The sequence below is a fragment of the Phyllostomus hastatus genome, unplaced genomic scaffold, assembly GCF_019186645.2.
Source record: "Phyllostomus hastatus isolate PE091 unplaced genomic scaffold, TTU_PhHast_1.1 phas_scaffold_443, whole genome shotgun sequence".
NCBI classification, from domain to species: Eukaryota; Metazoa; Chordata; class Mammalia; order Chiroptera; family Phyllostomidae; genus Phyllostomus; species Phyllostomus hastatus.
Window position 1 is genome coordinate 1,608,994 of NW_025334031.1, and position 25,912 is coordinate 1,634,905.

Consider the following 25,912-nt stretch of genomic DNA (forward strand, 5'->3'; position numbering starts at 1 on the left):
TGCCAGGGCGAAGGGCATTTCCGGCCGACGGGGACAGCCCGTGCGCCTCGGCCCCCCTTCCCGCGGAGCGGGCCGGCCCCGTCCCCGGGGGCGCCGGCCCCCTCTCCCCCACATTCCTGTCTCCACGCAGCGGCCAGAGGACGTCTCAAACATAAACCAGAGCCGGTGCTCCCCGCTCCAGCCCCCGGCCGCCTCCCTTCCCCCGGAATGCAGCCCGGGCTCCCCTCCCCGGGCCTCGGCAGCCCCGGGCGCCCACCTCCCCGCCTCACCTGCCTGAAGCTCCTGCCCCGGCCGTCCAGCTTCCTGGGGGTCCCTCCGCGGGGCCTCGGGGCCTGCCACACCTGAGGACACTGCCCACACTTGCCCTCCCCTGTCCCCTCCCAACCCCGAACCGGGGCCGGGGGCTGTGGCCCACCCCATGGGAGTGGTCGCTCCGCCAGGGCAGGGTGGCCTGGCGCCGCCCGCCCGGCGGCCCTGGGCCTGGCCCTGGCCCGTAGCACGCGGTGGCCTTGCTGCCCGAGTGCATGAACCGGAGCACAGGCCAGGCTGTGCCCGCGTCTCCCTCTCGGCGGGCACCGCGGTCACGCGTCAGCACGAGGGAGCAGGCGGCAGTCGGAGGGCCTCCCCCCGGCCCCCCAGTGCTGGGGCGGCTCCGGGGGCTCCGACAGCCCGTGAGTGAGTGCCCAGGGCCCGTTTCAAGGCCGTGTGGTCCCAGGACCCTGACCCTGACCCTCACCCAGACACGCCCACGTGTCCTCGTGCGTTTCCACACGGGAGCCCCTGGCTCCCCACACTCGCTGTGGCCAGGAGACGGGGTGCCCCTCGTCCTCCTCTAAAACTGCCTCTCCGCCGGTGGGCCCTGGCCACGGTGCCGGCCCAAACCCCGGCGTCACCCCCGCCCCCAGCCCGGGGCCCGCGCACCACGTCCTGACCACAGCCCCCGGGGCCCGTTCCCGTGACCCCCTCTCTGGTCTGGAACATTCGGCCACACGAGCGTGCCCCCTGCGGAGAAGGCAGGGACTCGAGGAGTGGGAGGGGACCGGCATCTGGACCCCGGTCTATTTTCGGTCAGGGGCAGGCTGTCACTCCAGAGGCCAGCGGCTGCGTCATCGGTGCCTTTTGATCTTCCTGTCACTGCCACAGACGCACACGAGGCAGCTGCTGGCCGCCGTGGAAAGAATGAGGGCCAGCCCGGGCCTGCGCGGGGAGCGGGGTGCGGGCGGGCGGGGACAGGGACGGGGACAGGGCAGCGGCAGACCCGGCGGGTGGGTGGGCAGGCGGGCGGGTGGCGGGCGTCTCCCCCAGCCCGCCGCCCTCCAGCTGTTGAGCGGCCCCCCTGGCCGCAGGTTCCCAAGCCATCTCCCTGCTCGTGAGAGGTGCCCCCTGCTCCCTGGCCGCCCACCACCCAGCCCCTCCCCGGGGGCTCGGCGGGGCCTGGAGGGCACCCACTCGGGGCTGCTGGACCCGGCTCAGCTTGGAGGCTCGGGGGTCTCCCTGGGTTCTGAAGAGACACCATGCTGGCCCCATGGGGACACAGAGGGCCTGGAGTCCCTCTCTCTGCAGACCCCAGCACCGTGCACCGGCTCAGGACCCCCACCCGGTGTCCCTTCCAGAGCTGTGGGGCATGGAGACAGGGTGCCTCCTCCAGGTGCCACCCCCAGATAGAGGCCCGGGCTTGAAGGTGCGTACACGGCCTGGCACCGCCAGCCCAAGCCAACAGGAGGCCCAAGCCCCGCCCCCCCCCCAGGCAAACAGCAAGCGGGGTAGAAGATGCTGGAGCCCCCCTCCCAGGCGAGGGTAGAGAAAAGAGGGGGCCCCACGGCACTGGGCTGGGCCACCCACCCCCCCAGCCCTAGACAAGCCACTCAGGGGTCCCCAGGCGTCTCCAACAGCTGCCTGCCCCAAAAATTCGAGGCACTGAGTCACCACACACCTGTCGGGAGTGGGGACAGGGGCCAGGGGCCCAGCCGGCTGGACAGGGTCCCTGGCAGGCAGGCAGGCGGGCGGGCAGGCGCTGGTGCTGGGGGCCCGGGCGTGCACGCGGCCCTGGGGACAGGGGCGTCCTGGTGGGATGGATGCAGACAGCTGAGGGCCTGGGCCGGGGACAGCGGCCCACCCCCAGAGAGGAGGGTGACCTGCGAAGGCCTTCAGCGTAACCTTCCCTCCCCCTTTCTGCAAACAAGGCTAAGGCGCCCTGTTCCGGAGAAGCTGGCGGGCGCACGCCGGGCAGTGTGGAGGGGCCGACAGCCGGTGTGGCCGGAGGCCGTGGGGGTCAGGGCCCAAGGGGCCGGCGGCAGAAGAGGCTCGGAAGGCCAGGCGGTGAGAGGGACAGAGGAGAGTAGCGCTCAGCACTGGGACAGGCGGGTGCCGGGGGTCTCTGTCCCCTCCGCATGCGGAACGGCAGGGCTCTCCGAGCCCCGGCCACTGCACGCTGCCGGTGGTGCCGGAAACACCAGCCCTGCCGGCCCCGGGAGGCCGGCGCCCTGGGCCCGGCGGAGCTGTGCTGCGGGGCAGGCGCCAGCGTGCTGGCCGCAGGGACAGGGGTCTGAGGGCATGGGCTTGGCCTGAGCTGAGCGCGGCTGTGCGGCCGTGTGGGGGAGCAGCGCCCGCTGGTTCCGGACGGTTCCTGGGGTGCCACGCCCCCAAAGTCACGTGTCCTGGGAACGTCCCGGCTCACGGAGGCCTCCCAGACGCCCCCGTGGACAGTCCCAGTGGTCTCCCCCTGCCTTCCTTGGTTCGGCCCATCCCTCCGCAGGTCCGAGACAGCGCCTGGGTGGACACTGCGGGGTTTTCTCCGCCTGCTGTGTGCAACGGATGACCCGGGGTCTGTGGGGCACAGCCCCCCGCGGGGGGTGGCCACCCCTCTGCCTCTGCCTCTGCCTCTGCAGGTCCCCCCCAGTCCCTACCTCCTACCCCCCTCGGACGCCAAGGCCCGAGGCTGCGGCGGGAGGGGGCCGGCAGTGCTCCCAGTCACCCTGGGCCTGCCTGCTGGGAGCCAGCCCCCCGCCCCCCGCCCGGGGGAGCCCGTGGTGCGGCAGCCCCGCTCGGCCGCTCCCCTCCAAGGGTTAACGCACGAGCTCCCCGGGCCCCGGCGAGCGAGCGCGCGTCTGCCTTGCGCAGGAAACCGTCCCTGCAGCGGCCCCGAGGCCAGCATTCTTGTGGTCGCAGTCGGGTGGTTTTCACCGCGTTGGACAGGACTCGCGACGGCTCTTTCCGTGGCCGCGGCCAGTTTCTGAGCGCTACCTTGAACCCCGCCGTGCCCCAGGGAGAGGGCCCCCCGGCTCTATGCGGGGCGAAGCCCACCCGGCGGTGGTGGCTGCCCCCCCCCACACTCGGGCTCGGCCCCTCCCGGCACGCAGAGGCCCGAGGCGGCCATTCGGCCCCGCGTGGAGCCCACCGCCCGCCGCGTGGGGGAAGAGGTTCCCCAGTTTCAGTTCCCGGGGCCTGCAGAAGGCTCAGCCAGGGCCCACGGCCAAAAAGGCTCAGGGGCCGGGCGCTGGGCAGAGCTGCCCCAGCTGCACGGAGCGGGTGGGGGGCAGAGGGCACAGGCGCGGTCTGCGCCGCCCCTCTCCGGACAAAGGCAGACCCCAGGACTCAAGGAGCCTCGGACCCCGAGGTGCCACGTGGTCAGAGCAGCTGCAGAAGGCCCCCCCCCCCTTCCCAAGGCAGCCACCGCCCACCCCAGCTCCGTGCGAACGCCGTGCCCGCGTGCACCAGGGGCCCTGGGGCCGCAGGAAAAGAGCCTGGCTTCGCCTAACGCAGTGGTTCCCCTGCTGGCGCGCTCCGCGGAGCCGCCGCCTTCCCTGCCCTGCGGCAGAGCAGCCGTGGGCACCTGAACCCGTGGTCTTGGCAGGGCTCACCCTCCGCCAGACCGTGCAGGGAGGCGAGCCCTCTCCACACCCCCCCCCCACCGTGTCCCACACTGAAGGAACCAGCCTCCTCTGGCCCCCGGGCTGGGCGAGCCCGTCCCAGACTCTCTCCCCCGCAGCCCCCCCGGCTGCACGTGCGCTCCCCAGGCCCCAGAGGCCCTCTGAAACGCCTGCCGCAGCCGGAGCCAGGTGCCGGGGCCTGGCACAGGGCAAGGCCGCTCTGGGTGGGGGGCTGCATCGCCCCGCACTGCCCCTTCTCCCACACCAGACCTCCACAGCCCCCGCCACACACAGACCCACACCGCCCAGGGACAGATCTGCCCCCCGGCGGGGGCCCACCCGGCCACCAGTTGTCGCCGGCCCAGCTGCTGAGCCCCCGGCCCCGGCCCACCTGTCGGGCCCGCGGGTCGTCAGCAGCAGCTGCCCAGAGCCCCCAGCCTCAGCCCGATGACCCGGCCAGGCCCGCCGTCAGCTGCCGGCACGGCCCCCGGCACGCCGTCCTTGACAGGTGTCCCCACAACTGCTGGGGACAGAGGGTGGCTTTGCTGCTCTTCCACCCCCCGGCCCCCCGCAGCACGGCATCAGTGGTGGTGGGGAGAGGACCACTGCCACTCCGGAAGGCAGGTGGCCTGCGGGGGCTGGCCCAGCCTCCAGCAGCCGCCCGGCCCCCGCCCCGGCCCCACGGGCTCCCACCTCCAGCCTGGATGGGGCCCAGCTTCTGCCGCTCCTCCCAAAGACCCCCCAGGACGCCCCCACCCCGGGGCAGGCGCCCTCACTTGTTCACGAGCACGCGTGCACCCCACTGCTCCGGGGGGGCTGGGGTCTGCTGGGAAGACGGACAGGGTCAGGGACACGAAACCTGAGCAAGGTCACGGCACAGCGACCGCACCGGGGCCTCATCTCGTCCACAGTTTCCCTTTCCTCGATTTCAGTCACCCGCGGTCAGCTGCAGTCTGAAACAGTACACGGAAAATTCCAGAAATAAGCAAGTCACAGGTTTTAAATTGTGCGCCGCTCTGAGGAGCAGGGTGACCTCTGGGGCCATCCCACTCGCCCCACTGCGCCCAGGGTCTCCGCGCCGGGGCCCCTCTGCACACGGTGGTCTCTCGGTGCCCAGAGCCACTGCCGAGGTATCGGGGGGCTTCACGTCCCCCTGGTTCTACGTGATACGGGCCCCAGCGCACCCGAGTGCCGGAGTGCTGGCGGCTCGGGCACTCCCAGCGAGGCGGAAGGCGCTTCCGTTCAGGCGGGGGTGTCCGACCCTGTGGAATCTCTGGGCCACGCATTAAAGACGGTGCCATGTGTAACCGCACACAAAAAATCTCAACAGGTTTCAGTAGACTCACGACGTTGAGTCGGGCCACACATGTGGCCGTCCTGAGCCGCGGTCGGACACCCCGGGAAGGGGGAGGGAGCGTTCTCGACTTGGTGAGGAAGAGAGGCGGGTGCCGAGGCTGCCCCGGTCCCACGTGAGGGTGAGCCTTCTGCCCACGGAACGGGGAGGAGGGGAACCGAGGCGGGATCCGGTCCTCCGGCTGCGCCGCCGACAGGGCAGCCAGTGTGAGCGGGGCTCCGTCAGGAAGGGAAAGCCCCTCCTTTGCGGGTGAAAGGTGGACAGAAACATGTCCCCGTGGACGGCGGCGACGGCTGCTCCAGAGCACAGGGACCTCCAGGAAGGCGGGGCAGGGGGCCCCTGGCGTGGGAGACCCCGGCCGGCCAGCCCACTCCTGCGAACGGGGTCAGGGTGGTCCCAACGCGGCCCGGAAAACGGAGACGCGACTGGGGCGGAGGGAGACCGCCCGCACTCCCACGACGCGTACTGCAGGGCCTCGTCGTGATTGTTCCGTTTCATTGCGGAGATTGTTCATCTCTCACTGTCCCTCGTTTATAAATCAAACCTGGCCCTCAGGACGCACACGCAGGACAGCCACAGTGGGTGGGACTCGGCCCTCGCCGTGGATCCAGGCGTCCGCCGGGGGCCGTGGAAGGTGCCCCCTCGGATAAAGGGGGGGCCGCTGCAAGCCCCACGAGAGGGAGAGCACGGGTCTGCGACAGAAGGGCCCGGGAGGCCTCTGAGCACCTGAGGCCCGAATGGCGGGAAGGAGCCGGCCGGGCAGAGACCGGGGGGCGGGGGGCGGGGGCAGGTGGGAGGCCGGCAGGTTGAGTGAACCTGCCTTCCCGGGATGCGCACGGCCGTGACGCCCTTGGGCTGCAGGATTCCAGCTGCTCCCGTGCCGTGCAGGGCCAGGGCGCCTGCATTTCACACCGAGTTTGGCCTGGGATCCTCCAGGGTTTCCTGGCCCAGCTCGGGGTCCTGGCTTTGTCCCGCAAGACAAGCTACGCGACACCCCATCTTCGCCCGTGCGCTGGAACGGTGCGGGGAGGGGTCAGTGCCGCCGGCTTCCTGAGCGTATCAGAAACCACCCAAAACGCCGGCTCGGAATCTTCCGGAGGAACACAGGGGGCCATCACTTGCGTTCCTCCAGGGGCTTCTGTCCATGGAGACTTTCTGCTTCGTAAGTCGCCGGGGGCAATTTTTTTTTTCTTGAAAATCATCCCTTGTGGCGAGTTTTGACTATCATGGACTTAAAATTAAAAATCATAACATTCACTCTGGATGTGTTCTTACTACTCTCTCTGGGATCCTGATCTTTAGCTGTGACTTTGCTTACTTCACACTTATCCACTGCATTTATTCTTGGAACAGCCAGCATCGGGTCTCCCTGACCGATTCTATTTCCACAAAAACGTTTGCGTGTTCGGGTAAGGCCCTCTCCTCCCCTCTCCCACCCACGGTTTGTGGGTGTTTGGGGGTCCCCTCTGTAGGTTCTCGGGGCGAAGGCTCACGCATGGCCTGCTTGCCCGGTTTTCCGACACTGCCACGGCCCCCCCCCCCGCCCAGAGCTCGCTCTCGGCTGCGTCCCACGGGCGCTGCTGCCTGGTCCTCTGGGAGGGCGTCTGTGCTCAGTCCGCGCGATGTTGGCTTTATTTTCTTTGTGCTCCAAGGACTGTTTAGGGCCCTGCATGTGTAACTTCCGGGGGTTTCCACGTTGTCACTCTCTTTCGCTATTCATTTCCCGCTTTGGGGGGTACAGACTCTTTGACACATGGGGACTCTTCCTCCCGGGGCTCTTCCACCCCCGCACCATGCGGGCGCCGCCCTGGGCGCGAGTAACAGCCCCTCATGTGCCCCCCAGACTAGCCCCCAGCTCCTGCGACCTGCCGCGGCGAAGGGGGCTTTGCGGGTGCGATGTGGGATCTCGAGATGGGAGGTCACCCTGGACTGTCCGGTGGGCCCCATGTTGTCACCACAGGGTCCCTAGGAGGGGGGCCAGGGGCAGAGGCAGGCGGGGATGACAGAAGCGGAGGTCGGGGCAGAGGCAGTGCCACGCTGCGGCTGAGACGCCGCAGGAGGGGCCCCGAGCCGATGCATGCAGGCCTACCTCAAGGAGCCAGGACACACAGACCACCCTGGGGCCCCCGAGGACTCCTGACCTCAGCCCGTGAGACCCCCGGGCCCCCGGACCTCGCGATAGTGAAGGCGGTGGTGCTGAGTGAGCTCGGTGCCGCGCTGGGGCGCAGCAGTGGGCAGCACGGGCCGCACCCGCCCCTGTGGGGTCACGGGGTGGCTCTCGAGCAGGTGGGGACAGGTACGCAGCCGGTCGCGTGTGGGAGGCTGTAAGGAGAGCTCAGGGGGGCACGCAGCAGGGTCGCGACCCCGTCTAGGAAGTGGGCAAAGACGTCGTCCTCAGGAAGCAGCTGGGACCCAGTGCGAAGCCCTAGTGGAAACCAGCTAGACCGAGGGGGGTGACGGCACAGCGGCCCCGGGGCAGGAGGGAGCGCGCCCGGCCTGGGGACCGGGGAGGAAGTAGAGGGCAGAGCCAGGGGGGTGGGGGGCCAAGGGGAGGGAGCAGGGGAGGGAGGGCGAGGTGCCGGGCAGGGCTGGGCCTGGGGAGCGCGGCCGGGGGACGGCCCCCCCCCCGGAAGGGCGCCGGGCGACAGGGCCACGTGAGGAACGCCTGCCCGAGAGACGACTCAGACCCAGAGAGAGAGCGCGGCCGCGGGCCCAGGACAGGGTGCTGTGAGAAAGAAACGATCAGAGAACCAGAAAGAGCTCTTGGAAATGTGAAGTATGCTGCTGAATTGAAAAAAAAAAAAAAAAAAAAGCTCGGTGAAAGATTGGAGTAAATCTCCCAGAAAGTGGAATAAAGACGGAGAGATGGAAAATTTGCGAGAACAGCCAAGAAGCACAGAGACTCCGTCCAAGGAGACCCGCCATCCAACTCCCGGCCGCTCCAGGAGGGGGGTGGGGAGGCCGGGAGGCGGCCGAGGGGAGGAAACCGGAGGGAGGCAGGGCCCACCGAGCCTGGGAGCCCGCGCCAGCCGTGCCCCCGTGTCCCTCCAGAGCACCCCGGGCTCTTCTTAAAGAACCAGGGGAGGGCCCCCCCCGCCCCCCTCCCCCCTCCCCCCCCCCGCCCCCGGGTGTGGGCCTGCACGTGGGGGGGCTGCGGCCGAAAAGGTGGGCGGCGCCGCCTCCAGCCGAGGGACCCGCAGTTCTATACCCAGCCGGAGGGGCCGCCCAGGGCGAGGGGCCGCCCAGGCGCCTTCGGACGCTCGGGTGTCCGTGAAACGTCCCCTCCGCGCCTGGTCTTCGAAAGTCACAGCGAGCACGCGGCAGCCAGGCTGGGCGGAGGACGGCAGGCGGCGTGGGGCCGGTGTGGGGAGGATCCGGGCAGCCCCGTTCTCCGCGGGAGCCGCAGCGAGCACCGGCCTAGGGGTGTGCACGCCCACCATGGTCACCAGCGAGCTCGCGCACGCACTGGCGTTCACACACGCGTTCACACACGCATCACTGATTCTCCCCCAAGTGCCACTTCCCCGGCTGGACGTGAGATGCTCTCGGGGGACCAGGGGAGACGGGGAGGCAGGGCGGGGCCGCGGGGGAGTGCTGAGGGGGCGGTCCTCGGGGAGCGCAGGGCAGCGGGCGCCCACTGGGGCAGCGGTGGGCTAAGGGGGTGCGGGAGGGGTGTCCTCCGGAAAGGCCCCCCAGGCCCTGGGTGACCACGCAGTGGGGTTGGGGACGCTTTGGTCCTTCCCTCCGGGACCTTGGCGGGGGAGGACGTGTCTCTGTGGTGTTTGCGGGCGGGCGCCCGTTTGCGGTTGGGGTGAGAGGTCAGCAGGGCAGGCTGGAGCCGAAACGGGACATGGGAGACTGGTCAGCACGGAGAGGGCACCTGAAGCCGGGGTGTGGCCCGGCCGCCGGGCGGGAGGGCGGACAGGAAGCCGTCCAGGGGACGGACACTGGCGCGAGGGCCCGCCGGGCACGGCCTCGCAGGGGCCCGGAGTTCCGCTCTCGGTCGGACTCGGCCCTGCCAGAGCGTCCACCCCGCCCCCACCGGACTCCGCACCTACCGGGGGCGGGAATCCCACCCCCAGGCCCCCGTGCGGTGCACAGTAAGCGCCCCATGAACTCTCGTGGCCCGAGTGAGGACGAAGAGGTGGGCACTGGGGCGGGGACAGCGGGGTGTTGACAGCAGCCAGAAGGTCCCGGTGCGGGGAGCCAGGGGCCAGCGCCACCAGCCGCGTGTCGGTCTTGCATGGGGACAGTGCGGGAGCAGTGGCCTGCTTGACCGCATCCTGGGGCCCAGGCCAAGGCCACTGGCATGCAGAGCCGGTCACCGGGGGAAAAGGGACCCAGCGAGTGTGGGGGCCGACGTCGGGACCCATTTCTGCCCATCCCTGTCAGCGTGGGTCTGGGCCGGGGTGGACTCACACTCCCAGGGGCGGTGGCGGGGGGGAAAGTGGGGGTCAGCGCGGAGAGGGAGCAGGACTCGCTCTTCCCACACATGCTTCCTCGGCCCCCACGTTCCCAGGCTGCATCCCCGGGGCCCCCGGGAGGCCCTCGCTCGCACCCCCCCGCCCGGCCTGCTCTCGGCCCCTCCTGGCCCTGGACCCTCTCCCCGGGGCCTCGCCCTGCCCGCCGTCCTGGAAACGGTTTTGCCGTCTGCGGGGATCATGTGAGCTGCCTGTGAGTTATAGCTCTCCCGGGCGAGCGGCCTGTTACCTAACCAGGCCTGGCTCGTGCCCATGTCTTGAGTAATTATTGGGGGGCGGGGGGCCGCCCCGCCGCTGCAGAGCCCCTCCGGGGGACGGCTATTGTTTCTCGTGTCAGCTGCATCCCGAGGCCACGTCTCACGGCAGCTGTGACTTGGAAGGAAACGGCGCCCGGGCTCTGGAAAAAGGAAGACGTGGGGGCCGGGATGGTGGAGGGGCTGCTTAACCCTTGGGGCCCCCCGCGCCCCCCGGCTTCCCAGGGCTGCCTGACGGAGAGCGGGCCCGTCGGGGATCAGAACCCACGGCCAGGCCCAGCCGCCGCCACTTGGCAGCGCCGGTGGAAACCGCCACGCGGTTGCACACAGACAGTCACGGAAACCGGGGAGGCCCGCGGTGCGGGGGCCCCGCCAGGCCGGCCCCGAGCCCTCCCCCCCAGCCCCCTACCCGCCCCCCCCCAGTTCCCACCCCGGGGATGTGTGGCCCAGCACCCACAGCATGGAGGTGGCTCGGGCCCAGCACCCCTCAACACACCTCCCACGACGCTGGAGGGAAGAAATGGGGTGTAGGGTCACGGGGGCTCCCCTGGGCACCCCTCCTCTCTGGGTCCCACCCCTGCCTCAACCGGGGACCCACAAACTCGGTGACTCAAGCACCTACTGTGTGCCTGGAGGGGCGCCAGGTGCCGGAGGCCGCAGGGTCCCCTTCCTCAGGAAGCGCAGCCCCGGCAGAGCTGGCAGGGCGCCAGCAGGCCGCGGGGGGTGGGGCGCGCGTCCCCCAGCCGCAGGGACCGGGAGGAAGAGGGCGGGCGGGTGGGGGCGAGCAGGGGCAGACGGGGGCCTCCCAGGAGGTTCTGGGGGAGCAGGAGCGGAGTGGGTCGGGGCCGCACCGGGCAGATGTCGGGGAGCAGAGGAAGGGCTGCCCACACCAGCCTCGCCCTCCTGCGGCCGGGGCCCCCGTCTGGGCCTGGGAAGGTCCCCGCACCTTCTGGAGTGGAGAAACACACGGACTTGCTGACTCCCCGTTCCCTAAGTCGCTCACGGTCTTTACAAAGCTTCCTGGGCAGGGAGGGTTCCTCCAGCCTGAGGTCCTGGGGCGAGAGAGCCTGCAGGGTTTGGGGGGCGGGAGCACGCAGGCCGGGGTACTCCGGTGAGCGGGGTGCCGTGAGGGTGGGGGGCCCGCAGGGCAGGACCAGGCATTTGGACGTGTGTCCGGTCGGTCAGGAGCCGTGGGAGGGTCCAAACGCCAGGCCCGTGATGGCCTGCGCTGAGTGACGTGCTCCGGAGCTGTGGGAGGCCGGGTGGGGGTCCCGGGGCGAGGCCCGTGGCAGAGAGAGGACGGACTAGACTCAGGACGGGGGGCCGGTCCCAGCCGTGTCTGAGATGGCGACACCAGTGGTAGCCTAGTCAAGAGAGAATTTTGCGCCCTGGCCAGTGTGGCTCAGTGGGTTGGAGCGTTGTCTCGTAAACGGAAAGGTTGTGGGTTCAATTCCCAGTCAGGGCACGTGCCTGGGCTGCGTGTCTGGTCCCTGTCTGGGGCGTGTGCAAGAGGCAACTGATCGATCTTTCTCTCTCCCGTCGATGTTTCTCTCCCTCTCGTCCTCCCTTCCTCCTCCTCCTCTCTCTAAAATCAGTGAGCATGCCTTCAGGTGAGGATAGCGGTGAAAACGAGAATTTTACCACCCAAGGGGCTCCGCCGAGCGGAACACCCAGGACTGAAGTGTGAAGACTCTGAGTCCCTTCCCACACGCCTCACTGTCCACAACACTGGGCTTCAGTCCCGTGGCCCCTGGTGGCTGCTCCTGCGGTTGCCATCACATCTACCATCCTGCAGCGGGAAGCGGTGAAAAGACCCCATTGCCTCTATTGGCCAGAATGTGATGCCCCCCAAGTCACTACAAGGCCCCTGGGAAACCGAATCTCCACTCCAGGGAGCCAAACACCTGGTCTGGTTTCAGGTTCTGTTGATTAAAAAGGCAAAAATGGCCCCGAGGACAGTCCGCCGCCTTTGCCACAGGGCGAGGGGCACGCATGGTTTGGAGGGTGGGGAGACAGCACGCAGGTGGGAACTGAAGGAAAGAGGAGGCACTGCCTCTTGGGAGGAAAGGGTGTGGGGGCGCAGACCATGTGGCTCCCGAGCCGCCACGGGGCAAGGTGTGGGCCCAGGTTCCGTGGCCTGTCCAGCCCGGAGGGCCCGCCCACCAGGAAGCAGGAGCGTGCGGAACCGGTGAGCTCAGCGACGGAGGGGCCGCCACCCGCAGGGACCAGAGCGGAGGCCACCAGCATGCAGCGGCCCCAGAGACGGGCGTGGGGGCCACAGAGGGGAGAGCCCCTGCCTGGCGTGGGTCATGGACCTGGGGGGCTCCCGCAGGGAGGGGCCTGCCCCCCGGAGGAAAGTGCTGAGAAGTCAGGACAGAAGACACCGTGAAGCGCCCGCTGGGACATCACCGGGCACAGAGGCCCCGGGGAGCCGGGGACAGAGGTTCGGGTGAAAGAGGCTGGAAAGTTCTCTGGACAAATACGGCAAACTAGCTCTACTTCCACTCGCTCTGAACCCTGCCGGAGGGGCGGGGAAGGTGTTCGACAACGCCCAGGCATAAATCAGTGAAGCGACGGTGGTCGGACAGCAGATGAGAGAGACACCAAGGATGCTGGCAAAGTTCGGAGGTCGGGAAGCAGAGGCCCAGGGGAGACCAGGCAACGAGGGTAGGGGGCTTCAGGAGCGGGAGGGAGGACCACCTGGACCGTGGCCCCTCCCGGCACAAACCCCGGACAGGCTGGGGGGCGGGACCCCCGGTGTCCTCAGCACTGGGGCTGCGCAGGGCTGCGCACAAGAAGACACTTTCCGAAGATCCGTGCGGGCATCAGACGCACCCGGTGCTCCCAGCCCACGGGGCCAGGTACTGTCCGGCCCAGACCGGAGCCTCAGTCCCCAGAAACACTGACCGCAGAGGTTCCGGATCTGGGGGTCCCGGGAGCAGCGGTGGGTGGAAGACAAGCTTTCACGATACAAACTAGGGGGGCTCGGTGAATGTTTCTGTGCTGAAAAGTAAGACCCCTGCCCTCTCTGCGGCTGCTCGGTGCCCCGAACCCCCCTCATCGGACTCGCCGTGGTGACTTCAGGACTCCAGCCTTGAAGGCGGCCCTCGGGGCGTCCAGGCAGAAGGAGTGGGTCACACTCGGGGGCATCAGACTTCTCAACAGCGTCAGAGGAGGCCGGCGCATCGTGGGGGAGTGCCTCTGAACTTCTGCAGGGGAAAAAAATCACCTCCAATCTAGAATCCCGTCCCCAGTCACGCTGGCCGGTGGGAGGGGAGACTGCAGGCGTTTTCGCGCATGCACCGCGGAGAGTGTCCCCTACCGCGCGTTTTTTTCTGACAGTTACTTGGGACTCCGAGAAGACACTTCCGGGAGAAAAACAAGGAGGCTGACAGGTCACTGGTGTTACCCGGAGGATGGAGGGACATGTCACCATTCGGGCAGAGAGTTCAAGAACGAGCGAGCGACAAGTGCACGGGAAACTAAGCAAAACACAAAGGCAATGCTTAACCCCGGGGAACACAGAAAGCCGTCGTCTCAGAAGATCTCGCGTGACCCCTCTGGAAACAGCACCCACCCCGTGATGGGCAGTCGCCCCCGGGTTCGCAGAGAGCGCAGACGGGGGACAGCCAGCCCGGAGGTGCTGCCCCGGGAGGTGGGGGTGGCGGGACAGCGCTGTGGAAAGGAAACCTGGACCTCGTCTCCCGTGTCCGGCAGGCACTGCCGCAGTGAGGGGCTGCAGCCGTGGGCGGGGGGCGGGGGGGGTTAGGGCGCCAAGCTAAAGCCAAGGGGCAGCTGCGAGGTGGGCAGGGTGCCTCCGGGGCTAGGAGTTGGGGATGGAGAACACACACGGTGGGGGCAGGGGGCTCTCCCAGCCACTCTGCTTGCAGGGGGAAGGAAAACGCCAGAGCAGTGGGAGAGAGACGGGCGGGGGTCATCAGGACAGGGAGGTCCGGGTGCCCCGCCGAGGAGGGGGAGCCGGGGCTCTGTGGGCAGCTGAGGGCCTCTGGGAAGAGTGAGCGGGGGGTGGGGAGCAGGGCACCAGCCCCCATGCTGTGTGGCAGACCCAGCCGGCAGGCGCCCCCAGGCAGCTGGGGGCTGCAGCTGTGCGGGATGGGGTGGGGGGCTTGCCGGAGTGCCCCACCCCCACCTTTCACCTGGGAGGAGAGGTCCCCGGGCCTGTCCCCCAGGGCTGTGACCCGGGTGGTGCCGAGGATGGTCTCCAAGGCCCCCAGTCAGGCCCTGCTAGGGACACTCCAGGCTGTGACCAGGGGCCACCCAGGCCTCCCTGGACGCCTGCGGCCCGCACCCAGCCTGGACCGAAGGGGCCCTCCGCCCAGGCCCCGTGTCCCAAGAAGCTCTTCCTCTGGGCCCAGGAGCAGGAAGGGCAGGCTGGGGGCGCAGGATGGGCCTGCGTCTCTCGTCAGCCCGGGCCGGGCCGGCCCAGGGCCTCCTGCCCGGTGGCGGCCTCCCCGACCTCCCGCTCACCTTGGGAGCCTTCCTGGGAGCACCCCCACCCCTGCTGGGTCGCTCTCAGGCCTCCCGAGGACACCCCACCCACATCTGTCCCCTCCAGCACCCTGGCCACATGGCCACACACCCAGGGTCAGGGCCCGGGCACACGTAAGGCCGGTGACTTCGGTGTGGGGGCTGGACTGAGGTGGGTCCAGACGCCCAGACCTGCAGGGGTGCTGGCTGGGGGTCCGCCCTCGCAGGCTGCGCCCAGGTGGGGGACAGACGCCCACTGGAGAGCATCCCTCCATGTTTCCCCCTCCCCACCTGGCCCCCTCCCCCAGTGTCCCCACGCATCCGCCTCCCGCTGCTGGCGGGCAGCGGCCCCCGGGCGGCATGGGCCGCTGCCCCCTGCCCCTGCCCCAGGCCGGGGAGCTGCTCAGGGAGGGCCTGTCCACCAGGCAGGGAGGAGAGACCCTCCTCGACCACCTTGGGGTCAGAAAGCACATGCCGAGGCAGCCAGGCCTGCGTGGCCCACGCAGCGGGATGGAGGACAGGCCTCTCGCTTCTCCGGGTGCTGGGACGGCCCGTGGGCTTTCGGAGGAACCAGCGGGTGGGAGGCCCACGGCCACAGGGTCCTGCGGCAGCCACAGCTCAGCGCTGGGACCCGGAGCCCCAGAGCACGGGGCCGAGGGAGGCCGCTATGTCCAGAGACTGTCCCTCGGTCCAGGTGGCCCCCACCCAGGCTGGTGGTAGAGGGGAAGCAGCCGTCTAGGCCCCACCTGCCCGCAGGCCCCAGCCCCCTGGGGTTCCTGAGCCCCGACCAGGAACCTGGCACCCTCGGGGCCCGTGCCCTGCCTGTCCTGGGCCTCTCTGCAGGCCACCGAGGTCAGCGGGTCCTCGGAGCCCAGGCCAGCCCTCGGGTGGGGGCAGCAGAGGCCTCGGGCTCCCCCCACGTGGCACGGAGCCCCCGCCAGACGGGTAGTGGGGAGGTGCCGACGCCCCGTGGTGGGGGTCCCCCACAGCTGAGAGGAGGACAGTGAGGGACTCCGCGGGTGTGGGGCCGGCCCAGGGGAGGGGGCCCTGAGGGAGAGCGCCATGGGCGGGGGCTGTGGGGGCACAAGGAACAGCACCCGGCGGGCCCCCCACTGTGCTCGATAGATAGATGGGGGCCAGCAAGGGACTTGCCGGGTCTTGCCCGCCCTCCTGCCGTCAAGGCCTCAAATGGTGCTTGTCCCCCTCCTGCCCCGGCTCTCGCCGCTGGGGCCTGTCCCCCAGGTCTGCTGGAGCTGCCGCTCCATGGTGGGCTGCTCGGGGGGGCCCCCAGCTCGGCACTGAGTTCCCCGGCCGTGCAGGGCCTGCGTGAGCAGAGGCGGGGTGGGAGCCAGCCGTGGGGGCGGAGGGACGGGTGTGGAGGCCTCCGGCTCGGGGGTTCTGGGCCTCAGGGGCTGGGAGGGGGCTGTTGCGGCCACGCAGTGCAGGAGGCACGCCCAAGCCCCTGGCTGGGCCTCTTCACCAGGAAGGGGGGTCCCGGGAGGGGGCTGCGACCTCTGTCCTGGGCCCGCCCGGCACCTCCCCCCCTCCCTCCCTCCCTCCCTCCCTCCCTCCCTCCCTCCCAGGTGCCAAGAACGGGGCTGGAAGTTGGATTCCAGGCCGGGCCACCCAGCCCCCGACTGGACCGCAGCCCAGAGCCCCTGGGCCCCAACCTCCAACGCACTTCCAGCCGCAGGGAGGCGAGCTCAGGGGTCCTATCCTGGGAGGGGGAGGGGAGGGGGCCTGGGGCCCCCCACACGTCTCCTGCGGCGTAGCCGGAGCCCGGCCCCAGCTGGCTGAGCGGGGGCCGCCATCTCCGGGCCAGGGCCGTGGTGGGGAAGCGGAAGGGGTGGGCGCCCCGGCACCTGGAGGGCAGGCAGGGCGCCCCCCACCCCGTCAGGCCCAGCACGGCTCCGGTGGAAGTGTGCACACCCACGGGCACACGCGTGTGCCCACACTCCCAGGCCCGGCCCCTCCCCCGGTCGCCGGCCTGGGCCGTCCTGGCCTCGGTGGCAGCTCCCCACTCAGGGCACCTGCGCTTCCCGGGCCCCCGCCGTGCGCCCGCACGGGGCCCGCAGCTGTGGCACCGCAAAGTGGCCTCGCTGCACAGAGACAGGAAACGTGTGCCTAAGCCCGGGAGGGGCACCCCTGCGGCACGCCGGGCGGCCTCGACCCGGGACGTCGAGGGCAACACTTACAGGGCAGAAGCAGCCCAACGCTCGCGGAGAAGGAGCCTGCCTCCCAGAGCTGGGCCCGAGGGGAGGAGGGGTCCCAGCACCGCCGTGATGGCCCTGCCCTTGGCTCTGAGGGTGTGGGGAGCCCCCACCTGAACGCTCCTCCCCGGGACATCGGAGTGGCCCTTCAGACCCGATGCAAGGCCACCATGGCCCCTGGGGCATGTGGTGGGCAGGGACCCCCGATTCTGGGGGGTTTGCTGGCCCAGAGGCCCGCGGCTTTGACAGGCCGGGTGCCTCTGCAGCTGGGTCAGGTGAGAGGCGTGAGAGCCGTGGCCTGGGCAGCACCCCGGTCCCTGGCCTGACCTCTGCTGGGCAGGACCCGCAAGGGGGCCTGCTGGAGAGGGACAGGCGACCCCAGAAGGCAAGCCGCCCTCCAGGTCCCAGCGGCGGGCGGGTGTCTTTCTGGGATCCAGGCTGCAGCTGCCCGGCGGGGTCCCTGGGGTGCGGTGGGCACTGCCCAGCCTGGGCCCAGAGAGCGGCAGACACCTCCCAACGGAGCCGGTGGCGGCCGGAGATGGCCAGGCCGGGGTTCTGTGTGTTCCGTTGTCAGGGGATGGGAGGGCGGACCAGAGCTCGGTGGGGGGAGCTGGGCCAGCTACCTGGGGGGCGGGGGACCCGAGCAGGGCGACCGGGTCAATGGGGATGTTTCTCTGAAATGGCTTTACTTCTTAGAATGTTCTCCAGGAGTACTTCAATTTCATGCGAAACCGTGTAAACTGGCTGATTTAGGGAGGAGGGTTCCAGCCGGGCAGAGCGGGGTGACCAGGCAGGGCCGCCGAGGGTGCTCCTCCAGGGGTGGGCCGCAGGTGGGGGGCAGGCGGGGTGGGGGCTGGCCGTCCCCGGCCGTCAGCGAAAGGGCACACCCCCTGCAGGGCGCGCATCAGGGACAGCCTGGGGCGCCGTCATGAGTGCCCAGAGAGAGGATGTGGTCCAGGACCCGCGGGCACAACCGGGGTGGCCTGAGAGGGGCGTGGGGACAGCCAGCGTTGGGGGCGGGGCAGCGGTCAGAGGCAGCCGGGCGGTGCCGGGGACTGGGGGTGCCCCGGGCCTCCCCGCCCCCAGCCCCGTGCTGGGCTGAGGAGCCGCCTGCAGGGCTGGGCCGCGGGTAGTGCACAGGCCACCGTTCCCAGGCGCAGCCCCCGTACTGCCCTGGCTGGGGGACAGGCTCACCCGGTGCTGGGGGGTGACACGCCAGAGGTGCCCAGCCCTGCGGTGTCCCTGCTTCCAGAAAGGAACCACGCAGGTGGCCTGGGCCGCACGGGGAGGTGGTGGCAGGCAAACCAGCAGTCGGGGCAGAGGGTCTGATGGCTCCGGATGGAGCCGGCCCTTCAGGGCAGCGGGACAGGCGGGGTGTGGTGTGTCCGAGGAGCTGGGAGAAGCACCTCAGGGTTTGAGGGGCCGTGGCCGAGGGGGGACACGGGGCCCAGGCCTGGAGTGAGGGCCTCCGGCCAGGGCAGGGCCGCCACACCCGGGAGTGGCCGGGGACCGGCAGGGGTGCGCTTGGGGCGGGGCCCCGGGAGGTCGGCTGGCGTCGAGGGGCACTGCCAGGCAGCCTGGGCCCAGGGGCTCAGGGTCCCGAGCTGCCCCCGCCCTGGGCCGGGGTGGGTGGTGGGGAGGCTGGGCCCGGCGGAGGCAGCCAGGGGCCGGCGGAACGGCCCTCCCACTCTCTCTGGGCAGCGCGTGGCCCACCCACCCGGCCTGGGGCTTGTCCGGGTCCACCGAGCGCTCACCGGCTCCAATGCCAAGTGTCCCGTGGGCGTCCCTCCCCCAGCCTCCGGGATGTGGCGCTCCGAGGAGGGGCGGCAAAGGAGGGGCCCGGGGGGGCTCCCGCCGCCAACACAAACACGGCCTCTCGGCTTCCAGAGCCTTTTTCCAGCCCGCCCTGCATTCCCCAGCACCGGGCCCAGCCGGGGCTGCCCGAGGTGGGCAGGGCACTCAGCTGCCCCGCCGGCCCCCGCCGCAGGACCCCGGAGCCCAGGCAGCCTGCCAGGGGGGCCCGTCCCGGGCCAGGGTCTCCCCGCATCCCAGCCCCGCGGCCCAGGGCGCCTTCCAGGGGGCGGTGAGCCCGGGACCCCAGACCGTGTCCTCACGCTCCGTCCCTCGAGCCAGCGCCTTCCTGAAGTCCACGTGGAGGTCCCCACGGAGCAGCCTCGGGGAGGCCATGGACGTGACTCCACACACCTGGGCCTCACAGGGACACGGAGCGGGGCAGGACGCAGCTGGTGTCCGGGCGGGCGGGGGGAGCACTCCGGTGACCGGGCTTTCGTCCTCGGGGGCTGGGGGACACCTGGCAATAAGCCAGCAATGAGGGGCGAGTTCTGGCTGAAGGACAGGTGAGGGGCCAGGTGAGCCCGGAGCCCAGGCAGGCGGTGAGGGGAGCGAGACTGGTGCGGACGTGTGGACGAGGTGAGGGCGGGGGCCACGGGGCCCAGGAAGGTGTTCCCAAGGGTGGGCAGGAGCGGGGGCGGGGCTGGAGGCCCTGTGGTGGGAGCCGACTGGCTGGGGAGACGAGGCCCAGCTCACAGAGCCCCCCCCACCCCCCGCCCTGCCACCATGGTGAGGATTTCATCTCCCGATCACAGCTCAGAGGGGGTCTTCGCCGAGTTCTCCCCGACTCGGAGCTGGGCGTGCCGTGGGGCGAGACGGCTCAGGCCCTCTGCTGCCTGGAGCCAATGCGGGGGAGCGGGGGGACGGTGGAGGGAGTCCGGGGCTGGGTGACGAGGGGCGGACCCAGAGCTGGCCCAGGACCCAGCCCCTTCTCCGGCCACGCCAAGCAGCTCCCCCTCACCCTCCCTGCACCCCGACCACGGGGCCGCGCCCTCTTTCCCAGGAACACCCTAGAAAGCCCCCGCACCCACTCACACGTCTGGGGACACGGACAGGTGCTCTAGGGCCGTGCTGGGAAAACCGATGGGACCACGGACTCCCCTCTGTGATACGTGCGTGTGGCGCGTTCACTGGTGCCGCCCCGACCGCAGCTCTGGGCCGAGGCCCACGCAGCTGAGCGACGGTAACCCCGCCGGGACCGGCCTCGGTCCAGGCCTCGGTCCAGGCGGCTGGCGTGCGGGGCCCAGGGAGCCCAAAGCCCAAGCCACCCCTCCCCGCGGGGCTCTCCGGGCACGAGCAGGCGGTGGGGCCGAGGGGCCATCCGGCTGCAGGGGACGTCCCCAGGGTGTGGAGCCAGGGAGAGGGGTGGGGCTCCGGTGTGAACCTGTGGCCCCCCACATGACCCCTCTCACTTGCTCACCTTCTGAGCCCAGCCTAGACCCCCGCCTTTGCGCCCTCCCGGCCTAGTCCTGCGTCTCCCCAGGATGGAACTTAGGGGTAGGGGCCTGCAGGGGTCCCAGCTGGTGACCCTGAGCAAGGCCCTTCTCCTTCTGGGGGGCCGGGGTCTAGGCCCTGGTTGGTGGCCCCCACACAGCTCTGCAGCGATCCAGGGGTGGGCGTCCAGCTGTGGGGGGCTGAGTGCATGGCCCCAGGCCCCCTGAGAAGCCCTGCCCACCTCCCTCCACAGCCTGGGCTGCGGCCTCAGCACGGTCTTGGGGAGCTGGACATTGGGCCCCTCCGGCCTGGGTGATGGGGCCTCAGATGGGCCACAGTCCTCGGGCCTGGGACAGCTGGGGCTCAGACCCGGTGCCCACCCTCCTGCTGCAAGCTGGGGAGGGGGCCACTGGGGCCTCAGCCTCCGGGGACGGGCACAGTCCCCCTCGTGGAGGCGGCAGGGCTGCGGCCCCGCCCCACTCTACCCCGCCTGCCACAGAGTCCCCAACGAAGGGATGGCCGGGGCTCCCTCCTCTCGTCTCCTCCCTGCCCGGCCACCCCCGCTCCGGCTCAGTGTCCACAGAGGGTGGAGGGCTGTCCCTGTCATGCCCACTGCGGAGGGTGGGTCTGCCTGGGGACCTTCCCCCGATAGCATCTTCCCGGGGTCACCCTCTGGCCAGCGCCTCGCTCCCCCTGGCCCTGGTGTGTGTCCAGGGGGCGGAGGACCCGCGCTGTCCTCGGCCACAGCCGCTCACCACTGGCGGAGCCGCCTCCCCACGCACACCCGCCCCGAGGCAGCTCTGCGTCCCTGCCGCTGGGCCCACACCAGTGGGCAATGTGTCCTTTGCCCGCCGTGGACGGAGCACCCAGAGGGAGAGCCACCCCCCGGGGCACGCAGGCCCCATCCAGCTGTGCCGCCCCGCAGGCCCTGGCTCACACCAGGCCACCGTCCCCGGCTACAGAGGGGCCCCTCCCCCCATGTGCACAGACACTCGGGAGGGGTCCCGTGTGCCCACAGGCACGCACACGCCCCACGCACAGATGTGGCCAAGGCCCGCGCACCACCACCCCCTTCCCCCCGTTCGCAGGGATGCATGGGCACCCGAGGGCTGTCCGCGCCCCTGCCTGGCTCACCCCACTCTCGTCCCCACAGGTGACGCAGCTGGACCAGCGGCTGGCGCTCATCACGGACATGCTCCACCAGCTTCTGTCCTTGCACCAGGGCGGCCCCCCAGGCGGCCGGCCCCCCAGCGGAGGCGGGGGGCCCGGGGTGCAGCCCTGCCGAGGCCCCGTCCACCCTGAGCTCTTCCTGCCCAGCAACGCCCTGCCCACGTACGAGCAGCTGACCGTGTCGCACAGGGACCCCGACGAGGAGCCCTGAGGACCGCACCGGCCTGCCCCACCTCCCACTCCGCAGGGGCACCCGCGGGCCCAGACGCCCTGAGGACCGCGCTGGGCTGGGGTGTGCTGAGCCTGCCTCTTCCCGGCCGGGGGCACGGGCACCTGGCTGGGCAGGGAGCCCCTCTCAGTTTGCGTGGCGTCGGGGCCCTGTGGCAGGGGGCAGGCTGGCCCTCGGTCCGTCCCCCGCGTGGCAGGAAGCGGGCCCGGCGTGTCCCGAGCGGACGGCGAGGAACAACGCAGACGGGCCCGTGGGCCTGGAGGCCGGGACCCAGGGGCACCCGGAGCGGACCGGCAGGGCAGGGCAGGCCCAGCCCCTGCCAGACTAAGGGTGCCCACACGTCCGGCCCGGAGGGCCACGGGCCCACGCCCTGACCCCCTGTCTCCAGAGATGCTGGCGCGGTGGCCGGGGCCACGAGGGGGCGGCCCTGAGGCCACGGCTTCGAGCGGGAGGGACCTGCCGCCGCTGCCCCTGGGGAGCTTCCCTGGGGCAGCGTGTCCCCCGGTGGACCGGGGGTGGACGGGCCCCCGACTCGGGGCTGGACACACGCACTCGGGGAGACGGCGGCTCCCCCGCCCCGGGCGCCGCTTCTCACGGAAATCGGAGCAATCGCGGTGATTTGGAATCTGCGTCTCAATGAGTTGCACGGTGTGATCGTGGTTCTTTCCTGTGCCGGCTTTTCCCAATAAACCTGGAGTCACGGGCTGGTCTCCACGCCTCTCGTGTCTGGATTCCGGGGCGGGACCCGCCTCTGGGACGGCCCCCGGCCGACTCGCCCGAGCTCCCCGGCTCCATCCGCGCCTGCCCAGCTTGGGGGAGGCGGGCCAGGAGCCCCCAGCTTGCCGCCCCAGGGTTCTGGGACCAGGTCTCCCAGCGGCCCAGGAGCACCCCGAGGCCAGGCCATTCCCGTCCCTGTCCCCAGGACTGGGTCAGCTCTGCCCACATGAGCGAAGTGGAGAGACAGGGTGGACAGAAACAGGGCCCACCCTCTGGGCCTCTGCTCTTGCTGGAATGTTCTCCCCACCCCCTCTCCGTCTGTGGAAATCGTGCCCACAGTCCACAGCGCAGCTCAAAGCCCCCTCCTGCAGCAGCCCGGCCCGAGAGCCCCTCCTGGGTGGCCCCTCCAGGCCCGGTGACCCTTCCAGGGGACAGGGGTGAGCAGGTGAGGTCACTGCCCCAGACAACTGATGGGGCGGAGCTAGGGGGACCCTGCTCTCTCTGCCCACACCCCCACGCCAGCTCCACCCTCACTTCTGGGGTCAGGGGACGTGGTGTGGCCAGGACAGCACCCTGTCCTCCCCTGTGCCACCCCCCACTGCTCCCACGGGCACCCGGGCCATGCCTCCCCTGGGCCAGCCTGCTGCCCCAGGCCTGCCTCGTGGACAGGATCCTGCAGTCCCCTTGGAGGTTGATGCCCAGGCCGCTGCTGAACAGGCTCAGGAGCTCAGAGAGGCCGCAAGCCCCAGCTGAACACGGTGGGGCAGCTCAGCGGCCCTCCCGACTGAGGCCCTGGTGGCCTTGGGGTGGCCCCCTGGGGTGGCCCTGGGGTGGTGGGCACCTCTTCAGGGCCTCGCGCTGGGTCCAGGGCCTGGCCTGCTTGGGCTGTGGGTGCTGGGCCTCCAGTCCACACCCCGGGCAGCAGCCACCTTAGGGGACACACCAAGGGCTCTCCGTCTGCGCCCCCCAGGCCGGGCTGGCCCCGTGTGAGGACCCACGAGCCCCCCCCCCCCCCCCGTGAGAGTGGGGCCCGTCCAGGCCCTGCAGGAGCTCGAGGTGCACAGGCCGAACCATCATGGCAGTGGGCTCCCGGGGCAGCCCGAACTCCAGGGCCCCTCTAGGCCTCAGTTTCCCCTCAGTAACAGCACGTTCCCTCAAGCCCGTCCAGCTCCCAGCAGGCTGGACACGTGCCAGGTGGGCCCCGCCCCGCCCCCGCCGTGCCCCGTGGGCGTCCCAGCGCACTCCGGGGTGCCCCTCCCCGCAGGCTGCACTTCGGCTCGCAGGTGCGCACCCTCAGCCAGGGCGGCGGGGGGAGGGGCCAGTGGGCCCCTCCCCTGACTGTACCCCACCCTCTCCTCCCGCTCCTGGAGCCCACCCCAGTTCCCAGGCCCCAGGTCGCAAGGGGGCCTCTGGGCGATCGAGAAGGGGCTGTCGCAGGCACACGGGGCATGGGTGGGGGTCCAGATTTCCGTGTGGAGCGGCAGCTTAGCCCCCGTGGGAGGGAAGGGCCTGGGTCCCACGCTGCTGAGCCCTCCAGGGGCTCCCCCGAGCCCAGCCCTGCGCCCGCCTTGGGGTCTGGCCAGTGCCAGGCCGGGGCGGGGAGGGGGAGTGGGCGAGGCAGGCCGGGGGCCTCCGCAGCCCGCACCAGCACGGGGGAGGGGCGGGAGCAACAATTACTGGAAAGGCCAAAGCTGTTGTTTCCTTGTTGGGTAAATATTTGCAGAAACCCCAGGAAGCGGCTGGCTGGGGAGCGGGGCCCCTCGCGGAGCCCCAGGCCCGGCCCCAGCGGCGGCACAGGAACCCGGCGCGGCCCCGGCGAGCGGCGGCGAGCCCCACCGCACCCGGCCCCACTCCGTCGCCCGCCCGTGCCATCGACTGCGCCCCGAGTGCCGAGTGCCTCCCTCCGGGCCGGGCCATGGCGGCCCTCTCGGGTGTGAAATGCAATTTACCTGAAATAAAGCCCAACTATAGAATTAGCTAATTAAAGCCCGCCGTGGAGGCTGGGCCCGGCGGCCGGGCGCTCCGTGCCCGCCTGGTGCCCGCCCAGTGCCCGCGGCCTGAGGAGCAGATGGCTCCCCGGGCCGCCGCCGCGCCGGCCGCATTCCTTCACTCTGCCCCCCGATAGCTGACTTCGACAGCACATGGCCATCTGCTGTGTGACACGTCCTGTGTGCCCCGGACAATGGCCCGGCAGACCTCTCCGGGAGAGGGCCGTCGCCCGGGCAACGGAGGCATGTGCAGGCCGGCCCGCTCGCGGCCCCTCCCCCGCCCCTTTGTGGGCCCGCCCGGCTGCTCGCGCGGACAATGTCCCCGAGGATCCGTCCGAAGCGCCCGGCCTTTGTCTCCAAATCGGGCTCCCTTAGTGAGGTCCTCGGGGCCCGATGGGTGCTGGGAGCACCTGCTGAGGGACAGGGCGGGGGCGGCCGGGAGGCTGCCCGCTCCCCGGGGCCTCCACTGCTCCCCCAGGCCCACACCCCTGTCCAGGAGCCTGCCCCCCGGGCCCCAGGCAGGCGGGTAGCACCTCTCGGACACCGGGCTTGGCCCGGGGCCGGCCTCTGAGGCTGGTGCCCGCCCGACCCAGGCTGGCCCCGGGCCTTTGGGCCTGTGCCCGGGAGAGGACGGGCCGGGCGGGCCCACACGTCCCGCCTCTGCCCTGTCCGTGAACACGGAGCAGCCACAGTGACCGTTGAAGGCGGGTGGGGCGAGAAGCTGATCGCCCGGGTCGGTACACAGCAGGTGCTTACTAAAGGCAGCCGGCTGGGATAGGCCTGGGTCCTGGGCTCTCCCTCCTCTGCACACCCCTGCTGGGCCCGCAGGGCCCCCTAGGGCAACCCCCGGCCCCTCCGCACCCAGCCTCACCCCCAGGGGCCCTCTCAGAGCCGGGGGGAGTCTCCACACCCAGAGCAGGCCGCTCCCGCGCCTGCGCCAGCTCGGCCCACCCCCTGTGTCCCGGCCGGGCAGACCCCCAGGGCTTCTCCCGGCACCCTGGGTCAGCCCCACACTGCCAGCAGGCACGTCCCCTCCCGGCTCAGGCCCGTTGGGCAGGCAGCCCTCCCGCCCCAAGGCTGGGGTCGGAAGCCATGCTACTAAGCCACCGCCGGGGGAGGGATGGAGCCGGGACTTTGAGGCCCCGGGCGAAGCCAGATCCTAGGAGCGCTGGGCACAGGGCCTGGCCCCACGGGGTGCTCAGGGAGTCCAGTTGAATTGAGGGACAAAATGAGAGTTCAGGAGGAGGCTACTGGGCCCGGGCAGGGCACCATGAGGCGATGCCCTCTGGGCCGGTCCACCCGGTGCCCTCTGGGGGGTGTTCACCTGGGGCAGAGGTGGGGGTGGCACAGGCAGGTGTGGGCAGGTCCCCGAGACAGCCAGCCCCCCACACAGCCGGAGCCACTGTCCCTCCGCTGGGGGGTCCCCGTGTCGCTGCGGGCCCTGCCGGCTGTCCTGGTGTGGGGTCCCTTCCCAGCTCGCCAGCCTAGTCCAGGCTGTGCCCCTGCGCCCCGGCCCCCTGGGAGCAGCGAGCTGTGGGGACTGGGCCGGGCTCAGCCAGGCCGCTGGGCAGCCGGGGCCCAAAGCAGGCTTGGGTGGCTGGAGCTGGACGGAGCTCCGGCCCTGAGGACCTCTGAGTGTGGGGAGCCCCCCACACAGGCCCCTCCCCGCCCCAGGGCGCATTGGAGGCTCAGCGGACAGGCCAAAGGGGCCCCACGGCTGGCCGGGCAGCAGACGAGCCCTGGGCAGTGACCCCCGACCTCGCCAGCCAGCTGCTGCCTCTTCACCTGCCGCGGGGTCGGGGCAGCTGCCAGCCTCACAGAGCAGGCCTGGGCAGAGCCGGGCGGGGCTCTGGGCCCTCGCCGGGGA

General features: G+C 70.9%; 1 protein-coding gene across 3 annotated transcripts in view; it reads left to right on the forward strand.

Moving 5' to 3' along the window:
• Positions 1-22,050, forward strand: part of KCNQ1 (potassium voltage-gated channel subfamily Q member 1) — a 210,838-nt gene extending 188,788 nt beyond the window's left edge. For 2 of the 3 annotated variants that reach the window (XM_045821117.1, XM_045821119.1), the window contains exon 16: positions 21,095-22,050. In XM_045821117.1, the coding sequence (XP_045677073.1) occupies positions 21,095-21,322 (228 nt within the window). In that variant the 3' untranslated portion in view covers positions 21,323-22,050. The remainder of the gene's footprint in view (positions 1-21,094) is intronic. The other variant, XM_045821120.1, reaches the window with a different exon arrangement.
• Positions 22,051-25,912: the final 3,862 nt, after the last annotated feature.